The sequence below is a fragment of the Pogoniulus pusillus genome, chromosome Z, assembly GCF_015220805.1.
Source record: "Pogoniulus pusillus isolate bPogPus1 chromosome Z, bPogPus1.pri, whole genome shotgun sequence".
Lineage (NCBI taxonomy): Eukaryota > Metazoa > Chordata > Aves > Piciformes > Lybiidae > Pogoniulus > Pogoniulus pusillus.
This window is the reverse complement of record NC_087309.1, coordinates 49244635-49271246: the sequence shown is the minus strand read 5'-3', so window position 1 is coordinate 49271246 and position 26612 is coordinate 49244635. Positions and strand designations below refer to the sequence as shown.

At 39.8% G+C, this 26612-nt stretch overlaps 1 protein-coding gene across 1 annotated transcript in view; it reads left to right on the top strand.

The window, feature by feature from the left end:
• The first annotated feature begins 927 nt into the window (after positions 1–927).
• The window catches only part of JMY (junction mediating and regulatory protein, p53 cofactor), a 72580-nt gene continuing 46895 nt past the window's right edge, over positions 928–26612 (top strand). The window contains exons 1-2 of the mRNA XM_064140624.1: positions 928–2235; positions 21798–21971. Coding sequence (XP_063996694.1) covers positions 1345–2235; positions 21798–21971 — 1065 coding nt within the window. The 5' untranslated portion in view covers positions 928–1344. The remainder of the gene's footprint in view (positions 2236–21797; positions 21972–26612) is intronic.

Here is a 26612-nt window from a genome sequence, read left to right as displayed (position 1 = left end):
AAAAAGAGTCACATTTCTGTGCAGCTACCTTCAGTTATAAAAGTACACAATTGCTCAAAACAGGTGTTTCAGAGGATGTCTATGTCTCCAGCTGTCACTACAAATGCTGCACTTTTACAGCTTAGCCACAGCTGCAAACCATGGCAAGCCATTAGGTGGTCTTTAGAATGGATAAAGTTTTGGTTCAACGACTAGCCAGTATTTACTCATACAACTAAAATCAGCTGCCAGACCACCACATCCATTCCTATAACCATGCAGAAAACCACTTTATAATAAAAGTAGAAACAAATCCTCTGCAGGTATTAGTTACCTGTGAAAGGATTTGTTGTCTGGACGGACCTCCGTACTTAAAAATCTTCTGTCAGCTTGGAAGCAGAGTCTCTGGAAAGCAGCACCAGCTGCAGTCACCAAAAGAGTGGGCAGGGGAGCTGCAGTGCACGACCACTAAGGCCAGCCTGGCTCATGGAGCTGCCTAGAAGGCCAAACCGCGTCAGCAAGCGCTGCCTCACAACCTATGAGGAGCAGAGGCCGTTGCTCCCCGACTCATGTCCCCGGGAGCCACAGAGCAGACACAGCAGAAGCATATGCCCCCCAGACCGACCCCCTCCCTTCCTCCCTTCCTCCCTCCCGGCGGCTCCACCCCGCTGCGTTCCCGCGCAAGCCGCCACCACCCCCACCCCACCCCGCAAAGGTCGCTGCCGCCACGTGCCCTTCCCAGCATGCAGCGCGGGGCGGCTGAGAGGCCGCATCAGGCGTCCTGAGGAAGGGGCGGGGCAAGACCCCCCCGCCCACCGCGGGACGGGGAAGAGAGCGGCATGGAGACCCGCGAGCGTGGCCCGCGGAGACGGGGCCCCGCCTACCGCCCTCTGCCGGAGAGATCGGGGAGGCAGCCAATGGGGAAGGCGTCCTGCGGGGCGGGGGGCGGGCATTGGGAAGGCCGCGGGGCGGGGCCCGCGCTGAGTTGCCGCAGCGCCAGCGCCGCTTGTAAACAGATCCTGCCCCACGTGACGCGCGTGAAGTACCTGTGCGGGGGCACCGGGCATTGTCTGCTGCGGCGGTAGGTTGCTGTCCTCGGCAGCGTCGGGCTCCGAGCAGAAAGGAGGTGATTCCTCTCGGTCCTCCCACCCCACGCCCTACTTCCCTTGCCACTCTGGTGGGGATCCAGCACATCCTCCCGCCTCGGCGCACTCCAGTCCCCGCCGCCGATAAGATGGCTGATGGTGGGCGGTGAGGCGGCGCGCGGGGCTGTGAGGAGCCGTTGCCGGCCAGCGCACGGCGGGGCTGGCTGACGGGACAGGAGCGGGGAGGGTCGGGGGTGCGTGTGGGAAGCCGCGCAGCGCCATGTCCGCCTTCACTCTGGAGGAAACGCTGGAGGCCGACTGGGTGGCCGTCAGGCCTCACGCCTTCCAGGAGCGGGAGAAGCACAAGTTCGCCTTTATCGTCGCCTGGAACGAGATCGAGGGCAAGTTCGCCATCACCTGCCACAACCGCACGGCGCAGCGCCAGCGCAGCGGCTCACGCGAACTCCGCCGCGGTGGCCCCGCCGGCCCTGAGGCCAGAGCCACCCTTAAGGCTGGCAGCCCTGCGGTGCGCAGGGACGCCGGTGTATCGCGGGGCTCTTCGCATTCCCGCTCAGAAGCAGGGCTGCGGAGCTCCGAGCGAGGCGCGGCGGCCGAGGCGCTGTCGAAGAGTCCACTGCGCACCAAGAGCAGCCCGGCCCGGAGGCCGCAGCGGGGCCTGGAGGCGACAGGTGCCGCTGAAGAGATCGAAGTGCTGGAGCTAGGGAAGGAGGAGGCGGTCGCCGGGGCGCTGTCGTTGCGGCCTTTGCCTCTGCAGGCAGCTGAACCGGCTGCTCCTGACGCGGAGCCCGGAGGGGAGGAGTGCAGCTGGGCCGGTCTCTTTTCCTTCCAAGATTTGAGGGCTGTGCACCAACAGCTGTGCTCGGTGAACTCAGAGCTGGAGCCCTACCTGCCTGCCTTCCCCGAGGAGCCCTCGGGCATGTGGACGGTGCTGTTCGGAGCTCCAGAGCTATCCGAGCAAGAAATGGACGCTCTCTGCTACAAACTACAAGTTTACTTGGTCCACAGTTTGGATACTTGCGGCTGGAAGATCCTTTCGCAGGTGCTCTTCACAGAGACTGACGACCCTGAAGAGTATTATGAGAGCTTGAGTGAGCTGCGACAGAAGGGATACGAGGAGGTGCTGCAGCGGGCCCGCCGGCGAATCCAAGAGGTGAGACTACCACATGGTCCAGATATTCCCAAGTTAACATTACCTTTTCCTTGGTGATGTCTTTAAATTGTCCTGTCCATCTTAGCAAAACTGAGGAACCATGGGATTAAAAAAAAGTGCAGAAAAAAGATTTAGGAATCTTAGTTAAAAAAAGAGACTTAGTCTTTCCAAGTTGTCTTGGGCCAATTAAAAGAGTATTCTGTATAGTGAAATGTAGATACTTGTGAGCAAAGTTATCTCATGGGTTTAGCAAGATTTTGCTTGTAGATTTTCTTTTCTTGCATTTCTTTGCTTCAGAATATGTTGGAATATTGAGATTTTCTGTTTAGTGGGATCAGCAACATAGGGTGTTTATTTTGACAGTAGGAATTAGGCACTTAAGGCCAAAAAAATCTAGGCTCTACACGTTGTAGGTACTGGATCTGGGGTACTGGATCTGGTGTTTCAAGTGAGAATGATACTGTCCAGTGGAATTGGAGTAGCTCCAAATTTTATTTGGCTGGTGAGTTCTTAAGAGTTGGGAATTTTAAAAGTAAGTGGTCTAGTCCTGCTAAGCATTTACTGCTTTGCTATTACTTCTGTCTGGCTCTGGCAAGACTTTGATGTTTCAGAGCACATCATCTATCTCAAACCATGTACTATTTAGACAAAAGTAGTTGAGGATATTCTAATTTCTAGCATCAATGTGTGCGCTTTTTTTCCTATCTTTCTGGACTGAAGTATATGAGGACCCAGATTTTGCCAGTGTAAAAGGAGAATTTTACACTTGCTTTTATATTTCAGTAGCCTTGGCCCAGAATGTATTAGGATCTATTGTGGTGTGACTGTGTATGAATCAGGTTATGGAATTTTTTTTTTGCAAACACCACCTAAACTGGATGTTTGCATGGATGTTTGACTCTGTCAGCTGCCCACATATATTCCGCAAATACTGTGTGTGTGAAGATGTGTGGTAGTGAATGTTTTTACCATGGTGGGATATGAGCATATTTGCTTGCTGTCTGTGTTGATGGCATAGTTCTGATTTTTTTGGGTAGGATTCTCTGGATTTATAGACTATGAGAAAACTGCATTATCAATATTGAAATCATGATAAAAGTATCCAAGTGTGGCATTGTCAGATAAAAGCATATTTCCAAACTGTCAGGTTGTATAATTGTGATTTTTCTTTTTATCATTTAAAGGGCTGAATCCATCCTCCATAATTTTTGTGTATAACTAGTGATTAGTATAGTAGGCTTCTGTAGTAGTTTTAGTCCAGAAAATATTAAAGCATATTGTTGTCTTTTTTTTGTTGGACTGTATGAATGCTTGGGTACATGTGCTTAAGCTGATTTAGCCTTCAACTTTTTAAAGGAACTGAGCAGAGACATTTCTGTTAAACATACGGAGTTTGGGAACTCAGAACCTAACTCAAAGCATGTGTTGTTTTTGAGGAAATGCTGATTTTTGGAATTACTGAGCAAGAACTACTTGCTTCTTGAAGAATCTGAACTATTATAACAACTATTGGCAAAAATTAAATAATCTATCAATAGGCAATGCCGGCATTATCCGTCGAGATCTCTAAACTACAGCATCTTATTCTCTGTAATGTTCAGAATTTGGTGCAGGCAAAATGGCAGAGCCATTTCACTACAGTACAACCTTTCTTGCCCATGGTAACCAATACAGTAGTGTACGTCCAACTAGTACAGCTATACTATCACTGTAAGTTGTGTGAATTTGATACTTCTTTAATTAAAGATAGTTCATGTTTCAGAAAAGAAACCAATAGAATTACCAGTTCTTTCCCTCTTGGGTTTCTCTTTTCCTTACCTATTGGTGGTTTGCGTCGTTGATAGAAAATGTCTTTAACGAATATTAATATTCTTTGTCATTGCAGTTCTAAGCAATGGATAATGAATACTGCTCAGTATTTCCTAAGTAAAGTTTTTTGTACTTTAAAGAAAACCCGTTAAAACCACATTTCATTTCACACTTCGGTTTACTTTTGCATCTGTACCTGAAGTCTGCCTGTTAGCTTTTTCTATTTTATTTGCAGTTATAAATGATTTTGCCTCTTCCAAGAACATTTTGTGAAATAGTTGAGCAGCATGGATGACTATAATGGTATCTGTAATGGATGTTGGACGTCTTCATTAATGTAAAATTGTGTAAAAGCAAAACAAAAACCACCAACTCCAACCAACCAGTGTACCCCCACTTGCCCTCCACAAACCACAAAACCCAACAAAAAACATCCCCCCAACAAACACAAAACCCCACCCACCCATGCAGAATACAAAACCTGAAGACAATAGACTAATTTAGAACTCCAAGATCTTGTCTTAACATCTTAAAATATGCCTTTGCAGCACTTCATGTATCTCACTTTTCAGGCCAAATTCCTACGTGCAGTTAGAACATTAGGAAATGCTTTCAGCTCCCTTTGATTATATTCGTTATATTCTTTCTCATGATTGTTGTTTCAGTTCCTCTCCTTGGCCAGCTGCTGCTTTCCATAAGTTACATACAAACCAGTTTATTTCACAGCAGTTAATAATTGGTGCTTTTTGTAGTAGTCACTTTTATCTTTGTCTCAATTATAAGCCTTTAATAAGCCAGAAGAATGTTGCAAGTAGAAACAGATCCAAGATGAGGGAAAAAATTCTTGTAGAGGAAGTGTGTGACCTGGAATTAATTCCGTATGCATAATTTGAAAGAGCATGTTGTCATCTTTTTTTTTTTTCCTTTTCTCCAATACAAAGTATTAATTGTGGTCTCGTTTAGTACTTTAATTTATTAATGTAAAAACTTACATTGAAAGGAGTAAATACTGTTTTAAATAATCTTGAAAACTAGTAAACACTTGTTTGGAGTCCATGTTCAGTAAGTTTTCCTTGAGTACTTGGCCAAAGGTCTAAGCTTCCCAAGAAAATACGTGATACCTAATCAGGTAATGACCAGACAAAATGATGTTATTAGCCCAACAGAGAGGATGCCACTGCGTCTTCGTTTGGAATTCCAGCTTCTTTGCAAGTATTCCCAAAATGTTAAACTTTATGCCTGTAAGCTGAAGTAATTTGCCTCTGTACTCCTGATCCTGTCAGTTTCTTGTCTATGCTTCTCATGTAACATGCCTAGAAACTTTTTTTGAGTGTAGCAATAAACAAAATGATTAGGTATTTCTTTGTGCTGTATCGGATAAATGTTGAATGTAGTCACAATCTTCCTGAATAAAAAGTGATGTTAGTATAAACTGTGATTAAGAGGGTTTGGTAGCTTAGTCATTGCAATAGACATAGTCCATTGTATACTTTTTTGTTTACACACTCAACAGAATGTTGTAAGCTTGGGAAGCCTGTCTTTACATTGGATGCCTGCTTAGCATCTTTGAATTAATGCACCTGTTAATCTTGCTGTTATAGCTCCTGATTGCTATAGCAGTCTGAAATTCTAGGCTATCATCTAGAATCTTGAACAACAGTTATAAAATTAGTCAGAGGTTTGTTTTTTCTTTCTTGTTTCTCTGTAAAACCTATAAATTCTAGTATCTGCATCAGAGTTGGCATCTCTGTTCTTTACGCATTCTTTTGAATTGCTTTAATACAAAAACTCAGAAACACTTTTAAGTACATAATTTTGAAAATTCTGGGATGGTCTTATTTTCTGTGGCTAGTTTAAGACTACCTTGAGAGGGAAGACCCACTGATTTTTTAAAAATCTTCTTCCCTTGTAGAGTGGACTATTTTCTTGAGCATGAGAATACAATCGAAAACTTTAATGTTGTGCTGGCTGTCTTATTCAAAGGGCTAGAGAGGATAAGAAAAAATATTTTTCTTTGTAACAACCTGGCATAAGAAGAAAATGCAGGGTTGTGGTTTGGGTTTTTTTTTCTCTTTTTCTTTTTAAAGCTGTTTGGTCGCTTTATTTTATCAGATCAGTATAGATATTTTTTCAAGTTACTTCTGCACAGCTTCACTAGCCATTTTTTTTGTTGTTTTGAATGTATCAAATATTGCTGACAAATTAAACAAATTGGTAAATAATTGATTCAGCAACAAATCATGGAACTTTGTGTTGCTTGCTTTCCAAGAGTGTTATCGCATCTTTCTGTTACATCAGAAAAGCTCAGTAGTATTCATAGGTTATTATTCTGATTTGTTGAATCTGTTCTAATATTTTAGTGATCAGGATCATCTTAGTAACTAGGAGAATTTTATTTCTTTGGTTATATGCATTTGGTTTCAAATTAAGTGTGTGTATTGAACTTTGTATGGCACTCTACCAAAACCACAAGTTTTCCAAAGGTAAGATGACCTGTTTCTGTTCAATGATCTACTGCTAGCCACAGTGCAATTTAAATTGGGATTCAGCATCAGTCTCAGAAATAACACAGAAGTAAATAATGTAAAACGTACAAAAAAAGTATTCAGTGTTCCATTAACAAGAAAACGTGCAGTAGTGTTTCTACAAATATCAATGTAACTTCTTTCTATGCAAGAAATGAAGCAAGCAGAATCCTGTATATTAACTACAGTAGATAGATGCAGAAGATGTGTAAGATGTCTGAGGAGAGAGCAGTGGTTCAGTTTTAACTTTGAGAACACAGAGGATTGAAATAAGATACTTGGTTTTGTTGGGTTTTTTTTGTTTGTTTTTTTTTTTTTTTTCTATTGACATGAGTAGAGCAGACTTAAGACTAATGTTGAGTATTCTGGAAATCCAATCTCTTTTAGTTTGAATTCTTTTTTACATACTTTTAATTCACAGTGTTTCTAGCAAGACTATTTTGATTTAAGTACTGAATCTGTAATGTAAGTTAGTACTAGCCAACATATAATATGTAAGCAGTGGTATTACTTGCTCTGTATAACAGACAAGTACTTGTGTTGCTGTCTCACCAAAGTTATTTTCTCATCATTTATCTTCCTCAATCATCATGTTTTTATTTATCTAATTTGCAACTGGAGTTATTAACAGCTGTCTCTGGTTGTTACAAACATACCCAAAGTTAGTAAATATGTTAAGAGTTTATCATTCCAGGCATTGGAAGTTCACACATGCCTCACTCTGCAAGCATCAAACCCAATAGTAAAGATACTGTGATAAATTTTAAGGTAAGCAAAAGTAAATGTTAACTAGTTCATCCCATGCCCATTTGTGAAATAATAAAGCTAAGCCATACAGATACTTTGTTTTCTATGTTTCATTGAAATCCTGAGTTGTTTTCTGTATGGGTACATCTGTGTTAGAAGTTAAATGCTTCTGATGTGTTACTGCTGGAAGAAGTAGGGCAGAGGTGACTGTCAGTTGAGGTTGCTGGACCCTTGTAGCAGCAAAGATAATTAAATATGCAACAGTTTAATCATATAGTGGACTCGACAGTTTCTGAGAGTCGTTAGAGTACATGTTTTAAAATGACTTCTAGGAATCTAGTAATTAAAAGACATTAGACCGCATCACCATAGTATTTGTGCCTCTTTTCTGGCTGTATATTAAAACTTGATAAGTCCTAAGCAAAATAACTACCTACATTTTACTTGAAAATACTTTGTCTTTTATCTTTCTTCCATTTGGTATCTTCCTGGGTTAAGTGTTTAATCTTTTTTCTATTGCCTTTCCCTTTTACTTCAGCTTTATAGGTTGCATCAAATCGTTTTAGATATTTACAGACTTTTGATTGTAAGTGAATAAGATTTTTTTTGTCAGCCTTTTTGTGTTGTCTCTTCCAGTCCTAGTGTGATACTTACTTCAAAGTTTATTTTTTTTCTTTTCCCCTTTCTACAGCATATTTGTGGCATGTATTCGTAGATAGACTTTTTGCATTGCTTTATTAATGCCTTGTTAGTTTGACAAGAGCTAGCTGAAGATGATGAAAACCATGATTGCACCCGAAAATACTACAATGCTTATGATAATGTCCCTTTCTTAATGTCCACAAATATGAACAGATTATAGGCTCACAAATAAGAGGACATTTGCTTGAAAATTAGATTGTCTTTGACAAATCTTAAGTCTCACATTACAAATAAGAGTCTGTTCTGCTAAATGTAGCAATACTGTTCAATATGATGCTTAGAAAGCTTATATTTAACTTCTTAAAGGCTGAAGACAGCAGTTTGGTAGTCTTGAAGTTCATTTCCTTATCCAAATATGTGAAAGATTTTTTTTAAAAAGGAAGTAAAGTGCAGCATATACTCTGTTTCACTACTAAACTGACATTGTGAAACCATTTGTGTCCTACTGTTGCAGGAGTACTCTGCTGATGAGGGTTTTTTTTGATACCTTCAACATTTGAATTGTTTCATTTCCTTAGATGTAGAGGTAGGTTTTCTATAGATTTTCCTTTGACGTTGTTCTAGGTGATATTCAGCTGCAGCATCTTCATATACCAGAATATTTTCGAGTGTGAGCAACCCATGTAGTAAACACTCTGAAACTCATTGTACTCCTTAGGATTCACAGTACACTTACTTTCTTTGCTTCTAGGGATACTGTGGTGTTAGGATGTATTTTGTGTTTGCCTTCTTGCATGTTTTTTCTGATTTTTCCAACATTATTTTCTTTTGTTTGATTGAATGTTCTACTTTAAGGTCAGTGCCTTTTAAAACTACTTTGTTAATCTAGTAACTTTTTTTTTCTCTCCATTCCTGGCTGAGATAGTATTACCTAGTAAAGTTTAGAATTTGAAAGCAGATTCATTATAACAATTTAATTTTTTTTCTTTTTAATCATGTGGTGGAACACTGTTTACAGATGATTAGTTAGATTTTTGTATTTTGTATATCTAAATATTGCTACCACAGCGCTAAAGAAGGCACTGAAAAGCAGAGGTTTTCAGAAATAGCTGCATCTACATTTTCCCCTCTTTGTGGAGGTTCTTTTAACATTCCTTTTAAAGTATTAATAGAAATGTAACAGTGCAGTCCACCAGGATATTGCTGTTACTTCCAGGATATTGCTGGAGAGAACCTCAGTTGAAGTGAGGGCTCAGTTTGACTAAAGGTACATTGTCAAAACCTTATTTTCAAGAGGTGAAAACTTAATCATAATGAATGAGAGAAGGAAAGATATGATGAAAGAAGGAAGATATTATAGATGGAGAGGAAAGAAGTATGTTGATATTCTTGAGATACATATTGACTAGCTCAGTGATGTTCTGTATCTGAGCCACTGCTAAGAAATCTTGGCTAATGAGACAGTAGAATAAAGGGAAATTCTTTCTTAAATGCATAAACCAAACAAAAATTTCTGTTATCTACTGTTACAGTAGTTTAAAAACTGCGTTTATAGACGAGTGTTTACATGACCTTCTTTTGGAAAAAATGACATAATACTGGTATGAGGGAACTCAATGGGTGTTTTTTCACTTGAATTATGTTAAATAATCAATTAGCATTTACTTGTGATGACTTCCAGATAATTTATGTGGGTCATGTAAAATTAGTAGTAGCACAACTTTTCATACAACAACATTGCATAATGCCTTGTTTGTAGAAGATTTTTCAATAATTAAGAGTCACAGATACTATGTTAGAACCTCTCTGGGCTTTCTAGTTGAACCTGATGCTTGAAATAGAGCTAATTTTGATTAGGATTTTTTTTTTTTTGGAAAAAACAAAACAAAAGATCCCCACAACACAAACAAACCAAAATGAGACAAACCCAACTTGCAATCTTTAAATAACATTGTGTGCTTTATATATCTTTTAAGGAAAATTTAAAGAAGAAACAAATGTGTTAATTAAGTAGTGAAATTTTTGAGGAAGTTACAGGACAAAAATACACTTCTGGAAATTTCTAAAAAGAGCATTGTGTATTCAGAGACTAAATTTCTTTAGTCTTCACTAGTGCAGTATTCCTTTATTATCATAGTGTGTCAGTATTTGAAATTATATTGTTTTGTCACTCAGAATATTTTAACTCATCAGAAAATCTGTATGTGGAAGGAGTTTATAAAAACCCCAAACTACTTGCAATATCAGAGCTATTCTGGAAGAGTTCAAGTAATAGTTGAATTAATGTATACCATTCACCTGTGTCTTCCTGATACTTTATCACACATTTATTTAATTTCTCCATGTTTATCTGTGAATCCTTTTGCATGTGTTTCTCTGTGAAAACAGGAACAAAGCCAACCCAGACAGGCAGAACCACAGTATGCTTTTATGAAAGGAATTTAATAGCTTGTGTGCATGGTGCTTGATGTTAAGAGTACGAGGAAAAATACTGTGCATGATTTGGGATTTCAGGACTTTCTTGTAGCTTGTTTAGCCTTTTATTAGTAACAGTAGGATGTAAATGTGTTCTGTTTGGCTATTCAACTTCTTTAGAAAAATAAAAGCATTATTTTAGCTTAGAAACAAAAATTTTTGTTTAGTCATATTAAGTGCTGCTTCCTTCTTAGACATGCTTTCCCATGATTTCACAACTGTATAAGGTGTCAAAGAGATTGAAACAGTGTTGAACTCTGCTGGTCTTGAGAAGCCATGTGGGAGGGCGTTTGAGTTATCTGTCAGTTATTGTTCAGCGTTTAAAGACAGTTCATCGTCCTCATTGTCGAAGGAAGCTGAAGTAGGTTAGCCTGCTGGTGCTGAAAGAAATGGATCCTATTGCTTTCTGCACTTCGTGCTTCTTCCTGTTTTGTGCTTCTCTGTACTTGCAGTGTTCTAATGCGACTCAGTAAATTAGCCCAAGAGAAACAACAGAAATAGCTATCTGTCAATGCTCAGTTTGTTGAAGTTTTGAGATGTCAAATACAGTGCAGAGAAGGAAGAGGACAGCTCACCAAAGCTGGTCTATCATTCTCTTTCTCAGGTGGACAGGGTGAGAAAACAGGGTGAAAAGCTTCTGGGTCAAGATAAGATATCACATATTACTGTTGTGGGTGAAACAGACATGGCGTGGAGAAATTTATTGTAAATGAAATCGTAGCAGTATAATGAGAAATAAGAATTGATTTTATAAATTACATGCCTCCCAACTCCTCCCTTCTTCCCAAGCTCAACTTTAGTCCTGGTTTTCTCTACCTGCTCCTCATCAGCAGCACAGGTGGAATGGGGATGGGGGTTGTGTTCAGTTCATCATGTGCTGTCTCTTTTGCTTCTTCCTCCTCTGAGGGAGGACTCCTTATGCTCTTTCTCTGCTTCAGCATGGAGTCCCTCCCACAGGATACAATCATAGAGTGACAGTTTCCTTCAGGACACATCCACCTGCTCCATTGTGGGATCTTTCATGATTTTGGGTGGATGTCATCTGAACTATGGACCTTCACAAGCTGCAGAAGGACAGCTTGCTTCAGTATGCTCTTTGCCATGGTATGAAGAGACAATGTGCTTTGGTTTCTGGAGCACATTCACGCTCTCCTTCATTGCCTTTAGTGTCTGCACAGTCTTTTCTCTCGTATTCTTAATTTTCGCTTCTGGATGCTCTTGCAGTTTTCCCTCCTTTCACAAAAATTTTATCACAGAGACACCAATTGTCACTGATATGCTAAATCTTGGCCAGCAATGTGTCTGTGTTGGATCCAGCTGGCACTGGCTCTGTCAGATGTGAGGGAAGCTACTGGCATCTTCTCACAGTTGCCATCCCTGTAGACCTCTGCTACAAAACCTACACCCAATATATCTCTGCACACGTGTATGTGCTCTCTGCATGCAGGTGAAAAGCTGTTTCAGGTAGGATTTCAAGACAAATAATATGGCTTACTTGTTACATGCAGCTCTTGAGAGGCCTAGAAGACACGTATTGTGGAATTGTTCCTTTTTTGTTTCTAGTGTATCATGAGTTCTGTGTCATTTCAGTATTGACTGGGTTTTGTTTTGCATACATGTGTCTCCTTGTTTCTTCATACTTTGAACCTGTTTGTTGTATTTGTGTACATTTGAGCTGCTTATTTTAATTAATACAGTCCTTCTGTAAACACTCATCTAGAAAATCCCTCAAAAAATCTGGAGTGCATCAGCATACACTTATTTTCAGAGGCATTCCCTATCTTCAGGAACATGTTTGAAAAAGTTGGACATTGTGATCGACCCAGCAGATGGTGGGTTGCTTTGTATAGCAGTGATAAAATCTGTGGTTTCCAGATGAGTTTAGTATGGAATTAACTTGTTTGTGTCTTCTTTTAGTCCTAGCAGTATGGTGGGATTATAAGGTCTATCTTTTCTAATGTCAGCTATTCTGTGGTTCTGTGTAGTGCTGGTTCCTCATGCTGGGCAGTTTTCCCATATTTATGCTAGTCAAAGTCTGAATCCATGCTTTGTGTGCTGTTAGATGATTTCTGCCACACAGAGTCTATTTTAGATCTGAATTGGAGAGTCAGACTTTGGTCTGTTACTGGGGCATTCACCTGCTACAATAATGCAAATGGTCTTTCTGTGCTGCAAAAGTGAAGGTAAGGATTGTTGATGGCAATGCAGTTGTGCAAACAGAAAGTCAGATGTCCTGGTGAGGCTTAGACTGAACTGCAACAGGAGTGACATTTAAATAAAGAGCCATGTGTGTACAAGAGAGAAAAGCAGTTTGCATATAGGACAGAGTTCATGTAGTCGAGAGTTCTGTTTAGTACCAGAATGTGTGGGAGTGTGTCTTTTTTAACAAGATTTTTTTGTTTGTTTGTTTAAAGATAGCTTAAAAAGATAATAGAAACAACTTAAAGCTCTTTCTGATCTAAGAAAGTGTGGCCTTAAGTTCAGTTGTTAAAACTTTATGTACAAATTTTATGTGCTCTGGAGCTTTATTTCTTTGGAATGTATTATCTAGATCTCACTGCAGACTACAGACAGCAAGTGCAGCAACTTGATATTTTATTCCTAGTGGAGAGGATGGAGTATCTAAAAACTCTCTGAAAGTAACTGTCCTTGGTTTTACTTGTGATACTAAATAATGCTTCTTCAGTTAAAAAAAAAATCTTTTAAGTTCTTCTTGGAAATGGCAGGCAGTACTATCAGGCTTTGAAGGATCAAAATTAATAGAAAAATATGGTGGCTATTGAAATATTAACTATTATTCAAAAAATACCAAGAAGCCTAGGAAGAGACTGAAAAATATGTTGCCTTTTAGATAAAAATAGATAGGTGTCAAATGGTAGTGTTTTTAGTAAATACATGAAATAGGAATAATAGAGAAAGTTTTTTGAAATTTAAGACTCAACTCTTGAATTATGAAATTAATCTGTGGATTATGCTTCTCTCTGAGATGAACCTGCACATATTTAATACTGTCTGTTGTACTGCTTTTAAAACTGTAGACAAAATATTTTTTGCAAAAATGCAGAACACAGTTCAAATATATGTGCTGTTAAACTGCAAAAAAAAAGAAAATTGTTTCCTGCTGCTTAGAGTCTATCTACATAATGAATACATATATTTTAGGCAACTATTTAGTTGTGAACAATGTAACATCTGTGAAACATGATTCTTAAAATAAATGCAGTATTCAATGGATGTAGTGCTAGTCAGGCCTGTACAGGATGTTACTTTACCCTCCTCCACATGCTTCTTTAAATAATGTAATTTGAAAATTGTGAAAGTCGCAAAATCTGTACCAAGACAGTAGCAGTAAATGAATACCAAACATCTGTACTGAGAACTAAGTAATAAATGGTGCATAAAACATGCCACAAAAATGGTTCATGTATTTTGTGTTAACATCTCAAAACTGCATGGTCTTAAGTACGAGGATGGTTTAGGCATCCAGCCAACCAAACCAGTGTCTTCATTTTACTGAAAGGTCATAGCTGTGTTTTTCATCTTTGTTGTAGAGTGTATTGTGCAGACACTGCGGGTGTGAAAATTGGGACACACACGGTTAAACTACCTGTGAGTCTCTGAAGGGCTTGGTTTGCATTAGGACATTTTTGATTCTGTGGATTCTGTGTTAAACCCAATGCTATTGTTATCTGATAGTCTGAGTATTATCTGGGTGCCAGTCAGCTAAAAAACTTCTTCAGTGGACTTTATGATAAAGAGCAGAAAAACTTCCACTGGGCTGCTTTATAGAGAAAAGTGGGAAAGGTCCTCAATGCAGGTAGTTTAGTACCACCCTCTGCCAGTGCCCCTTTTTAGGGCTGGTGACATTAAAGCAACCTGAACTCTTTATTGGACTTATGGCTTAGTCTAGAAGCGGAATAAAAGCTATCAGTTTCCTGCTCATACCAGACTGCATTGGTTGAAAACTTGGTGATTGATAATCACTTCCAAACAGTGAGAGAGAGCACTCTGACCCTTCTGTGTTTAAACTATGCATAAAGAGTCATAGAATCGTATAGGGTTGGAAAAGGCTGTTAAGATCACAGTCCAACCTTTAACCTTGTTAGGTGGGCTGCCAAATCCTCCATGTTCTTATTGCATCGAATTCTAGGCTCCCAGTTGAAGATGGTCTGCTTGAGAGAGTCCAGTGAAAGGCTACAATGATGAGTAAGGGACCGGAGTGCTGCCTTGTAGGAAAGGCAGAGAGGTCTGGAGAGGAGATCTAATAAGTATATATTAATATATGTGGGCTGGGTGTCAAGAAGGAAGAAACAGCCTCTTCTCACTTGTGCTTTGTAGTAGGACAATGGGGCAATGGATGTAAACTACAGCACAGGAAGTTTCACCTCAATATGAGGAAGAACTTCTTTACTATGATGGTCACAGAGCCCTGAAAAAGACTCTCCAAAGAGGTAGAGTCTCCTTTGGAGACTTTCAAGACCCATTTGGGTGCATTCTTGTGATGCAAGAGAGCCAATGGCATCCTGGCCTGTATCAGGAATAGTGTGGCTTGTAGGATGTGAGAGGTTATTCTTGCCCTGTACTCAGCACTGGTCAGGCCACACCTTGAGTGCTGTGTCCAGTTCTGGGCTCCTCGATTCAAGAGAGATGCTGAGATGCTGGGACGTATCCAGAGAAGGGCAACAAAGGTGATGAGTGGCCTGGAAGAAAAACCCTATGAGGAGAGGCTGAGGGAGCTGGGGTTGTTTGGGCTGGAGAAGAGGAGGCTCAGGGGTGACCTCATTGCTGTCTATAACTACCTGAAGGGAGGCTGTAGCCAGGTGGGGGTTGGCCTCTTCTCCCAGGCAACCATCAACAGAACGAGGGGACACAGTCTGAAGCTGTGCTGGGGGAAGTATAGACTGGATGTTAGGAGGAAGTTCTTGCTAGAGAGAGTGATTTCCCATTGGAATGGGCTGCCCAGGGAGGTGGTGGAGTCACCGTCCCTGGAGGTGTTCAAGGCAAGATTGGACGTGGCGCTTGGTGCCATGGTCTAGCCTTGAGCTCTGTGGTAAAGGGTTGGACTTGATGACCTATGAGGTCTCTTCCAACCTTGTTGATACTGTGGTACTGTGAGGTGGTGGAATTGCCATTGCTGGAGGTGTTGAAGACTGGATGAGGCACTTAGTGCCATGGTCTAGTTGATTGGCTAGGGCTGGGGGATAGTTTGGACTGGATGATCTTGGAGGTCTCTTCCAACCTGATTGATTCTATGATTCTGTGACTTGTGCTAGATTATGTGCTCTGGCAGGGGGCTTGGACAGAAATGATCCAACTGTGATTTAAAATGTATATCATAATTTCTGTGTTGTTTTCAAAACTGAGGTTTTTTTTTGTATTTCTCAATTTCTTCTTTTTCTTATGTAACTTATAAGCCAGATAATGATGTTGATCTTGAAGTAATTTCAATGTAATTTATATATTTTTCAAACTTTGTAAAAAAGTTTAATGTTTAGGTGTTTTTCACCAAAACACTGTCTCAGTGATCCTGTAGAAGAATATGCTACTAAAAGGATAGATATTGAGGTTGTATGTGATGAGTGATTGTAGATTGTTAACCTTCCTACCTGTTTTGAGGAATTTCCCTATTTGATTGCTCATTTCATCACCATTTTCATTCAGAGAGATCTTCATTAGGAACAGGAAATGGATTCTGTACACATCATTGCCTAGGAAGGAAGAATGGTTGCTTACATTTCATTAATACGCATGTTCTGTATGACTTACCTACTCTCACTTGTATTTTTTTTCATTGGAGGTTTGGCATTTCTGAAGGAATTGACGGTTAGGTTTAGAGTTGGGGCAAACCTAGTAGTGCACCTGATATAACTGGACATGGACAAGTCCTTGAAACAATGCACATTTACTTATCGAGCAAGAGTAGGGAAGTGATTGTACCACTGTACTTGTCCCTAGTGAGGCCACAGCTTGAGCAATGTGTTCACTTCTGGGAGCCACAGTATAAGAAAGATGCTGAGGGCCCAAAGCCTGTCCAGAGAACAGCAAATAGGCTGGTGAAGAATTTGGAGGACATGTTGTACAAGGAGTGGCTGAGAGAGCTGGATTTGTTTAGAAGGGAAGGGTAAGAGGAGCTCTTACTGCTTTCTACCTGAAAGGAGTTTGTGGTGAGATTGGTGTTGGTCTCTTCTCCCAGGTAACTAGCAATAGGATGAGAGGAAATGGATTTAAATTGTGCCAGGGAAGTTTAGATGGGATATTTGGAAGAATTTCTTTACTGAAGGAGTAGTGATGTGTGGGAACAGGATGCCTGGGGAGGTGGTGGAGTTGTCATCTCTGGGAGTATTCAAGAAGCATGTACTTCAGCATGTAGTTCAGTGGTTGTGGTAGCTGGGTTACAGTTGAATGTGATCTTAATGGTCTTTTCTAACTTTAATGATTCTGTGATGATATAACCTCCTGTATGCACAGGAATGTAATGAGAATTTGTTACTTTATCCACACTGTTTGCAGTGATATACACGATTTTCACTGAACAACCTATTGACTGTAAGTAGGTACTTAATTTGAGTTTCCCTAGGATGCCTTTGTACTATACTGATGATCATAAAATCCAAACTTCCCTTCGTTCTCTGACATTTTAATTTCAACTTCTGCAAAGCTGTGGTTTCAGAATATCAGAACTGTTGAGTAGGCCTTAAGAATGGTCTGTTGAGGGGAAAAAAATCCGTGCTTTGTATTGTTCTGTCCCTGGAATGAGATTGTTGAAGATGCTCCTTTAAATGGTAACGGATTTTCTCTTTTGTTTTGTTTTGTTTTGTTGTTGTTGCAGCTAGGTTTTGTGCCTTAGTACAGTAGTAGAGTTTTACTATGAAACCCTGGTGTAAATTTATCTAATAAGAAGGTGGTAATAGCTTAACTAAAAGGAAATTAACATTACAGTGTGCTGTAGAGCTGGTTCTAGTAGTGGAGAACCTTGCAATGATTCGGAATAAAGTTTTGTTTTTTTTCAGTACCTTGGCAGAGAAATAATTACAGGTTTGGGACTGCAAGAGGGTTTTCTTATAGTGCCAGGAGGAAGCAGGAGAAGGCAACTCTGTTTTAGGAACTAACAAGAAGAAAGAGGAGCTGAGGGAGAAGATGGCTTCATAGACTACCTGAAGGGAAATTGTAGCCAGGTGAGGGTTGGTCTCTTCTGTCAGGCAACCAGCAATAGAACCAGGGGAAACAGCCTCAAGTTGTGCCACAAGAGGTCTAGGCTTGATGTTAGGAGGAAGTTCTTCACAGAGTGATTTCCCATTGGAATGGGCTGCCCAGGGAGGGGGTGGAGGCACCGTCCCTGGGGGTCTTCAAGAAAAGACTGGATGAGGCACTTAGTGCCATGGTCTAGTTGATTGGATAGGGCTGGGGGATAGGTTGGACTGGATGATCTTGGAGGTCTCTTCCAACCTGGTTGATTCTATGATTCTATAATACATGAAATCCATAAGGACTTAAATCTCAAACCCAAGAGCATCAGGGATGACTTCTGTCCCTTTATTTGCAGGTTATGTTTTGTGTGGTTAATCTGAAAGTTGATAAAATGTGCGGTTTACAGACTGCAAGCCATAAACCACTACTCAGTAACTCTCATTGAGAACTCAAATGCCACAAAATACTACCTGCTGCTTGAGGAGAGCTGAAAGGTGTAACAAATGACCTTGCAGTAGAAACAATTTCCTAAGTGAGATTGTTCAGATAATACATCAAATATCCTTCATGCTGCTAAGAGATGTCACTGGTTGCACACCACGTGTTCCAGACCTTTCATTCCTCCTAATCTTTGCTTGAGAAAACAGTCGGATGACAATCCGAAAATAGCTATTTTAGTGCTTGTGATGGCTCAGGAGTTTCCCCCACCCCAAGATCTGCCAGACTAACTCAGCTGTCTGGAGGTCAAGAATAAGGTTATATTTTACAGTGTAGCACAAATTTCTAAGCGTATATACACAGATATTTAGAACTGTGTATATTTGTAGGTTGCACCTCTGTCTTGATGTCTAGACAAATCCTGGGCCTGCCCAGCTAAAAACAGTTCACCTCAGTGTTTCTGATCAAGGTCCAGACCACAGTTTGTGTCAGCTTGAGAAATTTTGGCAGCTAGATCTGCCTGATGGTTGTGTTGGTGTTCCTCAGTACCTTTGCTTTTAGGCATGTGTGCATTGATGTGTTGCACCTTCACTGGAATTTTTTCAAGACGTGCCTCTCCCTAACTTGATTTATTCTCCTGTTTCCCTTGAGTATTCATTTCTGATTTCCCTGACCTCTCTCAGGGGCTCACTGGTACTCTAGATATCATCTTTCTTCTCTGCCGCTGCTGATGCTTGGCCTAGAAGTCTCTTAAGGACATTGTTAAACTCCTCACAGCCATCCTCCTTCTCAGCAACCTCTTTCATGTAACTTTTCCCATCATCACTATATTAGGGTTTCAGTAATTTAGCTATGTCTCTTAGGCTATATCTCTCTTCCTCCTCTTCCTGTGTGCCAGAGGTGCCTTCTCCTAAATCCTCTTTTGAGTCATTCCTTGGCCAAGTTTTATTTTTTAGCTTGTGTTTTTGCTAGAACCAGAAAAGCCTTGGACTTCCCCTCCAGCAGGTTTGAATCTTTGAGGGTCTGAACTGCTGCCTGGGGATTTGAACTAGGAACAGAGTTAGAAACTGCAGAGACTTGAGCAACATCTGGGCTGGCTCTTTGGCTGTCTGCCATGTTACTGTCAACAGTCAAGACGTTGGGAGCTGTCCCGGAATCTGCAGGAGGAAGTGTCTTTGCTTTGGTAGAGATGGCCAAATTTGCCACGCTAGTGATCGCTGACACCCCCCTGGCCTCCCACTGAAAGAGTGACGCAGCTGCTGTTTTGACAAAGTTTATCTATTTCATGACCTTGGCCAACCACTGTTAATCTCTTCCTCAGAAATCTGTGAAATATGTGAGTTCCATTTCCTAGCTTTTCCAAGCAGCATTATCGCAGCAGACAGATACAAATTTCTAACATGTGAAGCTAATACTAAAAGTATCAGAACCAGAATTATACACAAAAGGAAAACAACTGTATTACATGTTTAAAACTCTCTACTCTCTTTTATGTTGGCCAGATAATTCTGATTGGAGACCGAGAAGAAGTTGTAGCATTTCCCGATTCATTGAAAGTGGAATTGGTAATATTACTGCTAACATTAAACCAAATCCAACTAATACAATAGTCTCTAAAGTTCACAATTGTGGATTTTACTTTTCTTCATGCCATACCTAAAAGGCAACCACCAATTTTGGCTGTCAGTCAGTGATGGAACTAACGAAGACATACAGGGTTAAAAATAGTCCAAACCACCCAGAAAAGCTTCATCTTAACTTCCAAACTTAATTAGCAATAAATCAACTTGAATTAGCCCCATGGCAGGGTGCCAAAATACAGAATGTTGTGGTTCAGGAGTTTCCGCCCACACACTCTAGATTCACAGAACTAACCCAGCCAGCTGGAAATAAAGAATGAAGCTCTATTTTACAGCATAGCACATATTTGCAAGCCTATATACACAGTATATTTACAACTACATACAATTATTTACAATTTAAAAGTAATACAGAAATTTAGAACCCACTCTTGAACCGCAAAACCGCTCAGGAGAGTTCTGAACTAACTCCCTTCCCCCTTCCCACTGCCTCCCTTATCTCAGAAGTCTTACCTGCAGGGGTGAGATGGAGAAGCAAAACTGACAGAAGGTTAGAAGAATTATTAGATCAGGTTACTTAGAGATAGTTAATGCAGCAAGCAGCAGCCGAGGACTGACTGACTTTATTGTTTCTTGGTTTGTATATCCCTAAGCAAAACTGATGAGCAGTACAGACATCGCTATTATTTTTCTTTTCGCAGTGATCTGATTTCTCTAATTAAAATATTGTAATTAGTCTCAAACCAGCACAGTGCTGAACATGTAAATAAAGCTACTATAAGCCTCTGCATTCTGCTAATCTTGACCAATCTTTAGAGCATCAAAGAAAGTCTAGGTAGGATTATGTGGATCTTCAGCAGCAAACAACATTATGAAGAGTGTTTTTTTTCTTGTCTTGTCAGGTAACTGAAACATAGCATAGTATATAAGTCTAATGAAGCAAAAATGAATAGACAGTGTAGTAATTGAGCCTTCTCTTCCTCTCTTTAGTGTCCTGGCTATAAATGAACCAGACACCAAAAGACTGTTGACTAAAGCTTTGCTTTTTTATACACAGTTCCTCTATATAGCCTTTCAGTTGTAATGCTGGATGCAGTTGAGAACACTGAGAAGATTTTATGCAGGATTTGCATTCAGTTTGAAGAGATAGAAGATATGATGCTTTTCCAGAGTGTGCCTAACCTGTGTTAAGTTTAAATAAAAGTGAACAGAGAATTACACTTTTAAGATGTTAATATGAGGAACAGAGACTTAGAAAATTATGTAAAAGGGGAATTAATTTCTGATAAACTTGTTTTTGTAAAATAACATCAAATACTCCTTGTGTCTATGAGATTAGTTTTTGTTAAACTGTTGTGTTTTGTTTTTTGGTTTTTTTTTTGTTTTGCTTTGGGTTTTCTTTAACGGTTAAATACTTCCTACAGCATGTGAGGTCTGTCCAGGCAAATGCCCACAAGAGATGCAAACCAAACATTTACATTAAAAACACATATTGTAGAAAATGTGTACAACCAGATACTGATGTAATGACTTTTTATATGAATTGAAACAAATTAAGTATATTTTAAGAGCTTGTAATACTTAAATTCTTTCATTAAAAATCCCCCAACCAAACAACCAAAAAAAAAAAAAACCCCAGCCCCTCTCCAAAACTCACTGGAACTTCATGCATTTGAAATTTTACACTTAAGTTGTCTAAGCTAAAATGATAAACCAGAAGGCAAAATTACCAGAAATGCAGATCACTGGTTTGGAGTTTTTTTTAATACATATTCTTCTCTTGTGTCTGGAGCTTCACTGTAGTAATAGGGCAGCATGAGTCCAGACCAGATTCAAACAACAAAATGTATGAAACATTTCTGATTACTATGACATAAATTCTTCTACTGAGTTCTTTCTGTGCTCATGTTGGCTACTCTCTAGAGGGTTTTGGAAATTAAAAATAAGATTATGGAGTGCTAATCAGCTTGAGTTAAGGTTGAGACATGCTCATACTTGACTGGCTAAATTCAAGATTCAAATGGGGATTAAGATGTTTTGTTGTTTGATTTTGTGGGAGAGGAAGAATGATTCAAGAGGCTAAGCTAAAAATGGTCTTTAAATGAATGTAGCTTTTAGCAGAAATGTATATTCACTAAAATTGGCATTATTTCTACAGCTTTTGGAGAAACATAAAAACACAGAGAGCATGGTAGAGCTGCTTGAACTGTATCAGATGGAAGATGAAGCCTACAGCAGCCTTGCAGAAGCTACCACAGAGCTCTACCAGTACTTACTACAGCCATTCCGAGATATGAGGGAACTTGCGATGCTTAGAAGACAGCAGATAAAGGTATGGTAAAGGTAACTGAACTTCTTGTTAATGGGAAAATCATGCTTTTCAGTTACTATTTAATGCTTCTATTATACAGTGTATGAAGTGATGGTTTCTCCACTAGATGTTGACTGTATCGTTCTGGTTTCTTCCCTCAGAGGAATGTTTTTGAAGGGTCTCTGACATGCCTAGCTAACTATCACCCATTTAACTTACGGTGTTTATACTAATTTGTTGTGGACTTTAATAGGTAAAATGTAGAACTTTGTGATTACAGAGAATAACAATGACTAATATATAACACAGATATGCATACAGTATCTGCACTGTTGAGAATTATTTCAAAATATTACAGAGGAAGTTGTTTGTAATTTTAGTTTTCTAAGATAATCTGGTAAACCATGAGAAGTCATAGAATCAACCAGGTTGGAAGAGACCTCCAAGATCATCCAGTCCAATCTAGCACACAACCCTGTCCAATCAACTAAACCATGGCACTAAGTGCCTCATCCAGTCTTTTCTTCAACACCTCTGGGGATGGTGACTCCACCACCTCCCCTGGGCAGCCCATTCCAATGGCAAATCACTCTCTCTGTGAAGAACTTCCTCCTAACATCCAGTCTATACTTCCCCCAGCACAACTTGAGGCTGTGTCCCCTTATTCTATTGGTGGTTGTCTGGCAGAAGAGACCAACCTCCACCTGGCTACAACCTCCCTTCAGGTAGTTATAGACAGCAATGAGGTCACCCCTAATCCTCCTCCAGGCTAAACAACCCCAGCTCTCTCAGCCTCTCCTCATAGGCTTTGTGTTCCATGCTCCTCACCAGCTTCGTCGCCCTTCTCTGGATACGTCCCAGCATCTCAACATCTCTCTTGAATCGAGGAGCCCAGAACTGGATACAGTACTCAAAGTGTGGCCTGACCAGTGTTGAGTACAGGGCAAGAATAACCTCCCTTGTCCTACTGGCCACACTGTTCCTGAGGCAGGCCAGGATGCCATTGGCTCTCTTGGCCACCTGGGCACACTGCTGAGTCATGTTCAGCCGACTATCTATCAGTACCCCAACTTTATAACTAGAATTTGTGTGTGAAATGTTTTAATGCATGAAACTGAACTTACTGCATATGTTTTACTGTCAAGCCTAGTAGTGAAACAAAGATCCATAGGTTTCAGTAAAACCTTATGGCTGGGGTTAACTCCAGTTTCCTGCATAGCAGAAGTATGTCTGATGCTTGCTGCCTCAGTGAAATTGGAGATGCAAAAATACAATACTGTTTACACATAAAGAGTGACAGGATAGAAGATGAAGTTTGAATGTAGAGCAGAATAAGAAGGGTATGTTTAGTTGTGTTTTGGGTTTTTTATTTGTTTATTTATTTGTTTTGTTTTAAAGTTCCCTTACAAAAGGCTGGGCTGGATAATACAGTGTTGGGTAAAATTGCCAGTAAATGAAAAGTAATACATGTGCAGAAAGCTGATGACAACCTCCAAAAGTACACATTCACATTTATATGTACTTAATTAACTACTACATGTGAAGAAAATCTTGAGTAATTCTCTGAAAATAGCTTGCCATTCAGCATTTTGAAAGAGAAAAGAAAGGTTCTGAATTACTGTGTGTGTGGGGGAGGAGAGAAACCCAAAATAAAATGGAAAACAACATCATACTTTCTGTATATATCTGTGGTATACTTGAATCTTCAATGCTGCAGTAGTATGTTTTTCTCTCTCAAAAACATACTGTAGAGTCAGAATAGTTAGAAGATGGTTCTCATCCTAAAACCAACAATAACAAAAGGGCCCCTCACTGAACTTGTAGTGTTTTAAAAGAGGCTGTAAATGCAAAAAGTCCAACAATTACACTTTTAGTAAATACACCTTTTATGCCCTGTGGCAGTAATTTACACAGTTGCTATGGAAATTAAGTATATGTATGTTCCAGAAAGAGACTAACTCATCAGTGTATTAAACACAATTCACATTAGCCATCACTTAAGAAACCTCTAAACTCTGTTTAGTAACAGAGGCTGGAAATTATCGATGTATCCATTCCTGGTGTCTTAATTATTGTCGCTTTTTCCCTCCAAGTGATAGTAATAATTACATTTGGAAGCAAATGTCATGAGAGCCTTGGATCTGATTTAAGATTAGGTTATGGGATGGAAATGGTGTGGGAAAATGTAGAGTGTTCATTCAAAACGGCATCTTGATGAAGCTCTGAAAGGATGTTAGACATGAGAAAATACTGAATTCTGTGCCCTAGCAAGGAAGAGAGTAAAGGAGGGTGAAAACTGGACATGTGTAATGTCTTCTTTTATAGTGTTGGAAGTAAAAAAAGGCAAAAGAGCGAAGGCATAGTATTCAATGTAATGCAGCGCAGCCTGTGAAGGGCAGGGAATGGGGGCTTACAATCTTAAAAGATGAAACGTCTTGATTATGATAGTGTAGGTTTTGCAAGTCCATGTTTACTTAAATCTGTAAAGGCCTTGAAATCTAGTATTTGTTTTTCAATTATGCTCTGAAAAAACAGTTTATGTAAGCTTTCTGACGTTATACTGGATCTTGTAGGCCTTTATTTGAATTTATTACAATTATTTTCATTATCCCTCTTCATGAGTATTTACTTGTTTGATCTGATTTCCTCTTGTCCAGTATATGTGTCCTTACTATTTTCCTTTATTTTGTTATATCTGTATATAAAAGTTCTCAACAGTATTCTGTTGAATTTTTGATCGACATGCTTAACCTTTTGTCTATCTGTTAAGCTTTTTTAAATACAAAAAAAGCATCCAATCCACAAACAGAATCTGGCGTGTTTTGAAAACACACTCATTTGCTTTATCAGTTAAGTTTAATTAAACAGAGTTTCCAAATAACCAGTAGAATATGTCTTACTGTATAGCACATACCTACAGACAAAAGGGGGAAAAAAAAAGCTTTGTTTTGAAGATGATCTTTGTTTTAGTCTGGAGCTCAGTCGGTGAAACTGAAATGGCAGTAAAGTTTTTATAATACACATATGGTTAAATAAGGAAGAGATAACTAAGGGTGCTAGTTTAGCCTTAGTTCTCTCACTTGCCCATATAAAATGCTATGTCTTAGTGGATTTAATGATATTTCATATACCCTCTCATGTATAGGTAGGAAAGCAGTTGAATAATACCAGTCATTCATTTTACTCTTACCCTAACCTTAATCTTCTATGATTTTTCTCTTCTGAATGCTTACTAATTTTTCATTATTCTCCATAGTTCTGGAAGAAATGTTGAGCGCTGCACTTTGCAGTATGATGGCATCATTGTTCAGTCTTCTTTTCCTATGTCGTAACTTCTTAATTGGTTTTTAGTTTGTTACTTATTTTATAGTCTGTGGAATCGTATATGTCGTTCTCCAGTATCTTGATTATCAAAACTGCTGTCGGTGTTTCACCAGGTTGAGGCTTCATATGTTTTAAGGAATCTAGGCTTTCCAGTTGAAGTTAGTTTGCGTGTATTCACATTGAAGTCCATGTCAATCTCTATTAGGATAAACCCAGTAAACTTCTAAAGCCTTTTTTTATTGAAACAGATGATTGATTTCTATCACTTAATGTATCGGGGCTGTGTGTATGGAATTATAATGTCTGTTGGGAACTAGTCCTGGGCTTGTGTTAGAAGTTGGGAGCACAGTTGAATTAAAACCTGTAAGACTAACTTTGAGAAGTAACTGAAGAGATAACAAGGCTGAAATGCTTGCTTTCTTCCTACTGTATCCAGCAAGCTGATGGTTGAAATGGGTTATTTGTTCTCCTGGAATTTATTTGAAGGAAGGTAGATGAGTGTTTGACCTGAAAACACTTCGTTATTTAATGAAGCTGTTTCCTTTTTGTATATTGCCTATGTGTGATGGTTTTGGTGTTACCTGCCCCCCCGCACTCTGGAAATCGTCCAGACGAGACTCAGTGGCTCTGGAAATTGAATGAAGCTTTTATATTTACAGCTTAGCACAATATACAAGCAGATATTTACAAGATACATGCTGTTATATGCAGAAATATACAAGTTAAAAGGTAATATGGAAACACAACTCCCCTCCCTGAAACCTGAGTCCCCAGGAGGGGCTCCCAGCCGCCCTTCACTTTCCTCCCACCCGTCTCCCTTACCCCAGGTCTTGCCTTATGCCCAAGGAAGATTGGAGGGTTGGCCAGGGGGGGTTAGGAAGCAGATGGATTTAGTCACACAGATGGCAGGTCAGGTTAGAGAAGTGCAGCCCCAAAGCCCAGACAGCAACCGTGTTATCTATGGTTTTGTTCTTATACATCTCAGCAAGCCTATGAGTGAAGTAGCCATCACCATTGTTTTCTTTTCACAGCCTGTAATCTAATTCTTCTCACCAAAACGTTCCACCTAGGCTCAAAGCAGCACACTGTGCCGTTTGTAGTCCTCCCTCAACTTAATTGGTGTTGTTACATCATGATTTTCTCCTTTCTTGCGTATTACTTGTCCATCTAGGAGAGTAACAAACAGAACTGGAGACAGATCCCTGTGCCAAGCTATACTGTGACCTGGCCTAAGTCAATTTCTGTAAGTCTTGAACCAGCTGCCTGCACAAGGAACCCAGAAATCGTTGAAAACACTTGAGGACTGTTTTTTTTTAATGTAAGAATATAAAACTTAAA